The sequence below is a fragment of the Manacus vitellinus genome, unplaced genomic scaffold (assembly GCF_001715985.3).
Source record: "Manacus vitellinus isolate BGI_N305 unplaced genomic scaffold, ASM171598v3 scaffold_7_pilon, whole genome shotgun sequence".
In the NCBI taxonomy this organism is placed as follows: Eukaryota; Metazoa; Chordata; class Aves; order Passeriformes; family Pipridae; genus Manacus; species Manacus vitellinus.
Window position 1 is genome coordinate 4,480,033 of NW_021940813.1, and position 8,579 is coordinate 4,488,611.

The window sequence follows — 8,579 nt, forward strand, 5'->3', positions numbered from 1 at the left end:
ATTTATTAAAATAATACAGTAAGTACAATAATACAAACAAGCAATTGGTCTCAACCCACAAAAACCCAAATGTATAACCCAGTGCCCTGGGGCCTGAGCAAAGTGGTGTTCCTTGGGCCCTGTTTGAGTCCAAAGTAAAGGGAGAGGGGAAGAACCTGCTGGTGGGAGAGCTGCTGCAGTCTGGGCAGAACTGGTGATCGCAGTCCAGTGGTGGTCTAAGTCTGGTTGAGAGCGATGAGATGCAGCCGTCCTCTGGATCCCACGAGTGGGTTGAAAAATGTTCCAAAACTCCAAGATTATATATCCTCCAGTTCAGGCAGGAATGCTTGGTACTCTCCTCAGGGCGGGGAGTTTCACAAAGGGTGTGAGGACAGAAACATCTTCCTATCTCACAGGCCTCTTAACACCTAGTTTATAGCCTGAGGAGTCAGGCTCTATGGGTAGAGGGTGCGAATAGTCTATTGACAACAATAGTCTAGTTTCTGGGAAATGACATGGAAGGCTATAGAATACAGTTTTTGGGTTACACCCACCATGATGAACTGATCTCAGCTGTCCTAACTAGGACATTATCCACCCCTTATTCTATGCCATCCATGTCATGCCCAAATTAACCCCCTTTAAAAACTATATCCCTTTAAAACTATATACATCTATCTATCTATCTATCTATCTATCTATATATATATATACAATGAAACATTACAGACCATTCTCACTCAAAATTAGGTCCCCTTGTGGTACACAACGTGTCTCCCCATCTTTTTGCATTACCCACCACGTGGAACCAGGTCCCTGAGCAAAAACAATCCCTCGGATGGGTTTGCCTTTGCTTGAGGTGGGACTAATCCAAACAGTCTTCCCTAACATTCCTCTCATATGTACCACGGGGGCTTTATCTCCATCTACAGTATGCAAAAGTTCTGATTGGGCAGGGCCAGCTCGATTGATGGAACCTCGGGTGTTGACCAACCAGGTGGCCTTTGCTAAATGCAGCTCCCAGTGTTTGAGAGTCTCCCCACACAGTGCCTTCAGAGTGGTTTTCAGCAATCCGTTGCACCGCTCAACTTTTCCAGCAGCTGGTGCATGGTAGGGGATATGATACACCCACTCAATGCCGTGCTCTTTGGCCCAGGTGTCTACGAGGCCATTCTTGAAATGGGTCCCATTATCAGACTCAATTCTCTCTGGGGTGCCGTGTCGCCACAGGACTTGTTTTTCAAGGCCCAGGATGGTATTCCGGGCAGTGGCATGAGGCACGGGGTATGTCTCCAACCATCCAGTGCTTCCTTCTACCATGGTCAGTACGTAGTGCTTACCCTGGCGGGTTTTGGGGAGCGTGATGTAGTCAACTTGCCAGGCTTCCCCATACCTGTACTTTGACCACCGTCCCCCATACCATAGAGGCTTCACCCGCTTGGCCTGCTTGATGGCAGCACATGTCTCACAGTCATGGATGACCTGTGAGACAATGTCCTTGGTTAAGTCCACCCCTCGGTCACGAGCCCATCTGTATGTTGCATCTCTCCCCTGGTGACCGGAGGTGTCATGGGCCCATCGAGCCAGAAATAATTCTCCTTTGTGCTGCCAATCCAGATCTACCTGAGAGACTTTAATCCTGGCAGCTCGGTCTGCCTGCTCGTTGTTACGATGCTCCTCATTAGCCCGTTTCTTGCCTACATGAGCGTCTACGTGACGGACCTTCACACTCAGCTTCTCTACCCGGCCAGCGATGTCCTGCCACATCTCCGCCGCCCAGATGGGTTTCCCTTGGCGCTGCCAGTTGGCCTTTTTCCATCTTTCCAGCCATCCCCACAGAGCATTGGCCACCATCCATGAGTCAGTGTAGAGATAGAGTCTTGGCCACTTCTCTCGTTCAGCTATATCCAAAGCCAACTGAACGGCTTTAAGCTCTGCAAACTGACTTGACCCACCTTGTCCTTCAGTCGCTTCTGCAACTCGCCGTGTGGGACTCCATACAGCTGCCTTCCATTTTCGGTTTGTCCCTACAATGCGGCAGGAGCCATCCGTGAAGAGCACATATCGCCTTTCATCTGCGGGTAGCTTGTCATATGGTGGGGCCTCCTCAGCCCGTGTCACCTTCTCCTCCTCTTCTTCAGAGGATAGTCCGAAACTCTCACCTTCGGGCCAATTGGTGATAATTTCCAGAATCCCAGGGCGATTAGGATTCCCTATCCGGGTTCGCTGCGTGATCAGGGCCATCCACTTACTCCATGTGGCATCGGTGGCATGATGTGTGGAAGGAACTCTTCCCTTGAACATCCAGCCCAGCACTGGTAGTCGGGGTGCCAGGAGCTGCGCTTCGGTGCCGATTACTTCTGAGGCAGCTCGAACTCCTTCATAGGCAGCCAGGATCTCTTTCTCAGTTGGTGTATAGCTGGCTTCAGATCCTTTGTATCCCCGACTCCAGAATCCAGCGGTCGTCCTCGGGTCTCCCCAGGCACTTTCTGCCAGAGGCTCCAAGAAGGGCCATTCTCCCCGGCTGCGGTGTAGAGCACGTTCTTCACGTCCTGTCCTGTCCTTACTGGCCCAAGGGCTACCGCATGGGCAATCTCCTGTTTAATTTGTTCAAAGGCTTGTTGTTGTTCGGGGCCCCACTGGAAATCATTTTTCTTCCGTGTCACAAGGTAGAGAGGGCTTACAATCTGACTATACTCGGGGATATGCATCCTCCAAAAGCCCACAGCGCCTAGAAAAGCCTGTGTTTCCTTCTTGCTGGTTGGTGGGGACATGGCTGCTATTTTGTTAATCACCTCCATTGGAATTAGGCGGCGTCCATCTTGCCACTTCACTCCTAGGAACTGAATTTCCTGAGCAGGTCCCTTGACCTTACTCCGTTTAATGGCAAAACCGGCTCTTAGGAGAATCTGGATTATCTTCTCTCCTTTCTTGAAGACTTCGCCCGCTGTGTTCCCCCATACAATGATGTCATCAATGTACTGTAGGTGCTCTGGAGCCTCACCCTTTTCCAGTGCAGTCTGGATCAGTCCATGGCAAATGCTGGGACTGTGTTTCCCCCCCTGAGGCAGTCGATTCCAGGTGTACTGCACACCTCTCCAAGTGAAAGCAAATTGTGGTCTGCACTCCGCTGCCAAAGGAATGGAGAAAAAGGCATTGGCTATGTCAATGGTGGCATACCACTTGGCTTCCTTGGACTCCAGCTCGTACTGGAGCTCCAGCATGTCCGGCACAGCAGCACTCAGGGGTGGTGTGACTTCATTGAGTCCACGGTAATCCACTGTCAGCCTCCACTCTCCACTGGATTTACGCACTGGCCATATAGGGCTATTAAAGGGTGAGCGAGTCTTGCTGACCACCCCCTGGGTCTCCAGTTCACGGATCATCTTTTGTATAGGGGTCACAGAGTCCCGGTCGGTGCGGTATTGCCGACGGTGCACTGTTGCTGTGGCTATCGGTACCAATTGTTCTTCAACCTTCAGCAGTCCCACAGCAGAGGGGTCCTCTGAGAGACCAGGCAAGGTGTTCAACTGTCTAATTTCCTCCGTCTCCACTGCAGCTATGCCAAAAGCCCAACGAAGTCCTTTTGGGTCTTTGAAATACCCACTCCTCAGGTAATCTATGCCAAGGATACACGGGGCCTCTGGACCAGTCACGATGGGGTGTCTGTGCCATTCCTTCCCAGTCAGGCTCACTTCAGCTTCCAGTACAGTCAGCTGTTGGGATCCCCCTGTCACCCCAGAAATAGAGATGGATTCTGCCCCTACGTATCTTGATGGCATTAATGTACATTGTGCGCCAGTGTCCACTAAAGCCTTATATCTTTGTGGCTCTGATGTGCCAGGCCACCGAATCCACACAGTTCAATAGACTCGATTGTCCCTCTCCTCTACCTGGCTAGAGGCAGGGCACCCCTAGTCCTGGTCATGGTACTCATTGTGCTCTTCTTGTGGGTATGACCTGGAGGTCCCTTCAAGAGGATCAGACGTATCATCATTCCTGTACCGTCTGGAGTCTTGCCCACGAGAGACTGGAGCAACGTTCACCCTTGAAGAGTTCTTTATGGTATTTGTTCCTCTTTTCAGTTCACGTACCCGGGCTGCTAAGGAAGAGGTGGGTTTCCCATCCCACTTCCTCATATCTTCTCCATGCTCACGGAGGTAAAACCATAGATCGCCACGTGGAGTGTACCTTCTCTCCTTAGCTGGGGGACGCTGGCTCCTGATAGCAGAGACTCTTGTTCGTCCTGGCGAGATATGGAAAATCCCTTCCTTAATTTCTTCTCTTAGCTTCTGGTGTCCCTCTTCAATTTTCTCTTCTAGGCTTCAGACGTGTTCAGCCAGTTTGGTTTCCACAGATGAGACGTGGGCTCGTAATGGGGCGGTGACAGTGTCTTCATAAATCCTGAGTTTGCTAACCAATGCTCCCACCTTGTCCTCTCCCTCCCTCCATTGCAGCGTTGCTAAGTAGCGGGAATACATTTCTGGCCCGAGTCGTGCAAACTTTAACCACATTTGGGAGGTGCACTGTACGCCATCTGGACTCTTAGGGAATCTTTCATCCTCTGAAAAGATTATCTCCAGTACAGCTAACTCCCTTAAGCACCGGATACCTTGTTCCATCGTGTTCCACTGTCCTTGCTGTACGTGGAGGTCCTCCTTGCAAAGGTATCTCTCCCTCACACTGGACAACAGTCGCCGCCAGAGGCTGAGAGTTTCCTGCCTCCTTCCAATCCCCTGATCAATGACTACACCTCGAGACAGGGATCCCAGCTGTCTGGCTTCACTCCCATCTAGGATCGTATCGTTAGCTGCGGCATCCCAGATTCGGAGCAGCCAGGTCAGAATGGACTCGTTCGCCTGTCGTGTGAACTCTCTCCGGAGCTCACGTAGCTCACCCAGGGATAGGGACCGAGTGATTATTTCTGGCTCTGTCTCCTCCGGTGGATGTGAAGGTCCCGCCTCTTCGTCATCATTTGCTATGCGAACTGATTTAGTCTTTGATTTCCTTTTCTGGACAGGGCCGACTGCTATTGGTTTTGCTTGTTCTTCTGGCTCCTCGATGGTTTGTGTGGACACGGTGCTGGTTGGTTCATTTCTTTCTCCCTCTGACTCAGCTGTGGTTTGGGTGGACGTGGTGTCTGCGGATTTGGTCCTTCTCTCCTCGCCCTGACAGTGCTGTATCATGTCAAGCAGTGCCCGGTAGGCAGTGGCCAGGGCCCAGCAGGTTGCTGTGAGCTGGCCATCTCTGGAGCTGCCAGAGCATTTTTCCTTCACCAGTCTTATCATGCTAACAGGATCCTGCAGTTGTTCAGGGGTGAATTTCCAGATCAATGGAGGAGAAAACTTTTCCAAATACTGGTTGATGTCCTCCCACTTCCCGTGCCACTCAGCATTATCTGCTCCCAGGGCAGGTGTCCAACCAACCTCCCTAAAAGGCACTTTTCTGACCCTAAACATGGTGTACACAGTACAGAGCAGACAGAGCAACACTAACAATAACATTATGCTGTCCTTAACATCAAAAGGGAACTCAATATTTTCAAAAACTGTTTTAGCAGGTCTGAAGGGGAAGAAGGAGGTGGGAGGCTGGAAACCATCCCCCCCTGTTCCCCCAAAAAGCTGGGTACGATTTTTAATGAGGCCCCAGAGGTAGCAACCCAAACCAGGACAGGCAAACAGGACTGAATACACATTTACAATGAAACTCATTGCTTCTGATGTTAGAATGACATAAACATAATATACTAATAAAGCAATTTGGATCCCTCTCCCTGGTCTTAAAGAGAGCATCAAAACAGGCAAATAATACGTCATCTGTGGAAATATGAACAGGCTCAAATACAACATCCATGTGAGTGCATCAAACAACATGGTGATCAGGGAGTTTCTATATTCAAATAGACAAATGCTTCAAATGAAATTGTGATTCTGACTTCTCTCTCTCTGCCCCACGTTGGGCGCCAAAAATGTGCTGGTTTAAAAGTTAACCAGCAGGGGGAATGAACCCAACTCAAAGGAGAGATTATAAGTCAGAATAACAATTTATTAAAATAATACAGTAAGTACAATAATACAAACAAACAATTGGTCTCAACCCACAAAAACCCAAATGTATAACCCAGTACCCTGGGGCATGAACAAAGTGGTGTTCCTTGGGCCCTGTTTGAGTCCAAAGTAAAGGGAGAGGGGAAGGGCCTGCTGGTGGGAGAGCTGCTGCAGTCTGGCCAGAACTGGTGATCGCAGTCCAGTGGTGGTCTAAGTCTGGTTGAGAGCGATGAGCTGCAGCCGTCCTCTGGATCCCACGAGTGGGTTGAAAAATGTTCCAAAACTCCAAGATTATATATCCTCCAGTTCAGGCAGGAATGTTCAGTGCTCCCCTCAGGGCGGGGAGTTTCACAAAGGGTGTGAGGACAGAAACATCTTCCTATCTCACAGGCCTCTTAACACCTAGTTTATAGCCTGAGGAGTCAGGCTCTATGGGTAGAGGGTGCTCACAGGCCTCTTAACACCTAGTTTATAGCCTGAGGAGTCAGGCTCTATGGGTAGAGGGTGCGAATAGTCTATTGACAACAATAGTCTAGTTTCAGGGAAATGACATGGAAGGCTATAGAATACAGTTTTGGGTTACACCCACCATGATGAACTGATCTCAGCTGTCCTAACTAGGACAGTCACATTTGCTTTGTCTTCTCTCTTCTACTCAAAGAGATGCTTTCTCAGACAGGACAGGCTTCAAGCCATCTTCCTGGAAGCAACATCCCTGTTCTGTCTCTGCTGCTAATGAAATTCCTGCTGCTGAAAGAGTCCTTAACATACTGTCGTGAACAGCAACAGGTCACACATCAGCTCTCTACAAAACCAGGCAGAAAGTTTTCTTCCAGCTGAGATAGGAGGACTACCTGCTGCCAAAGTAGAAGAATAATTCCAGAGTAGTTGATTGGAATATATTACTGCTGAACTCATCCCAGGTCTCCCATATGGTTTGAGGTAGTGATGGTGAATGCAATTAGACCACGGCAGGGATGCAATCTGAAAAGTGTGCCCTACCCATTGCTACCAAAATTACTATGTGCTGAGGCCCCAAAGTCATAGAATGTTAAGGGGTTGGAACGGGTCTTAAAGGTCATCCAGTCCCTTAAAGATCATCTGTCCACGGGCAGTGACACATCCCACTAGACCAGGTTGCTCAAGGCCTTATCCAACTTGGCTTTGAACACTGCCAGGGTTTGGGAGTCCACAAGTCCACAGGACTAATTTTGAGCTCTGCTTTGCATCTTTCCCCTGCAGACTCTGTTTGCCTCTGCCTCCAGCAATAGAGAAACCTTATGTGCATGGAGAGTGGCCTCCTCTGCTCCTCTTTTTCTCCGCGAGGTGTTGTTGCAAGGCAGAGCCCCTGGGCACACAGGAGACCAAGAGGAGGGTGGGTGATGGAGAGGATTACCCTGAGGAAGGGAGTTGCCAGTGCCTGAGTGTTGGGGTGTGAAGGAAGGCAGAGGCTGTATCAAACCTCTGCTGCCACAGGCACCGCAGCTTTTGCCAGGTGATGCAATGTTTCAGGAAGGGTTTCACTGCCCCTGTGTAACTGGAGAAAACCGGCAGGAACTAGAGACAGATAAAAAGAGAAACTTGCCTTCACCTGGACTCCTGAACCTTCCCAGCTTAAACCTTTGTCCCAGAGGCTGAGTAAAAGCATAATACTTGATGATGCTGTGGCTCTTCTCTTGGTATCGGTGTCATGAAAGATTCAAATGGCATTGTCCACCTACAAAGCTTTCGTAGAATGAATCAGTTTTCCTATGTGCCTGACTTGACACACATTCCCTGACCACTTGGAGGTCACAAATTTAATTAAACCTCAGTGAATAGCAGCAGACCTCACAGAAATAAAGGCCTTAATCCAATCAAGCCACATTTGTACTCCCTGTACAGCATCAAGCACGACCAAAGCAGAAGGGACAGACCGTGGCGAGTGAGAAGGGCCCCAAGAAGTTCCTCCATACACTGCCATTTATGGACGATAATGTGATTGTGACACTTGCAGACAATACCAGCAATTTCTCAAACTGGAGTTCCAAAGCTTGGTATTATCATGGTCAGCTAGTGCCAGAAACACGGGAAAGATCACAGCTAGTCCTTGGAGTAAAATGGCTATGGCTCACAGGAGAGCTATCATTTGTCAAGTGGAGATCAACTTTAACAGCAGCTGGTACAAGTCTCTCACCAAAGTCACAGTGTTGCTTTGTATTGGTCACTTTTGGGGGAAACTTATCCACTCTTTTCTGTTAAAAAATTATAAAAATATAGGGAAAAGCAGAAGCAGACTGTTGTCTTAGGAAGTGGTTTTAATCTACCTGTGCAATAGTAATTAATTCTTCATAACATCTCATGCTGCATTCTACCCTGGAGGAGGCAATGCTTGATGTGTGGGCCAGGTGATTCACTGGTGATCAGAGGAGCCAGCTGTAATTTTTTCTGGAGCTGACAGAAAAGTCTACTGAAATTTTGAGAGGAGGAAAAAGTGACAGTGTCATCATAAGTTGCCCATCTTCAACACATACACCAGTCAACATTTTCAGAGTGTTGAAATTTTAGGAAGGA

The 8,579-nt window shown here is 49.0% G+C and overlaps 1 protein-coding gene across 1 annotated transcript; it reads right to left on the minus strand.

Annotated features, from left to right (window-relative positions):
- Positions 1 to 598: 598 nt before the first annotated feature.
- Positions 599 to 3,771, minus strand: LOC115307985. The gene is made up of 4 exons (XM_029964745.1): positions 3,747 to 3,771; positions 3,160 to 3,598; positions 688 to 2,503; positions 599 to 657 (listed from the first exon to the last, which is right to left on the minus strand). The coding sequence occupies exons 1-3, from the start codon at positions 3,769 to 3,771 to the stop codon at positions 703 to 705; spliced, it is 2,265 nt and encodes a 754-aa protein (XP_029820605.1). The 3' UTR covers positions 599 to 657; positions 688 to 702.
- Positions 3,772 to 8,579: the final 4,808 nt, after the last annotated feature.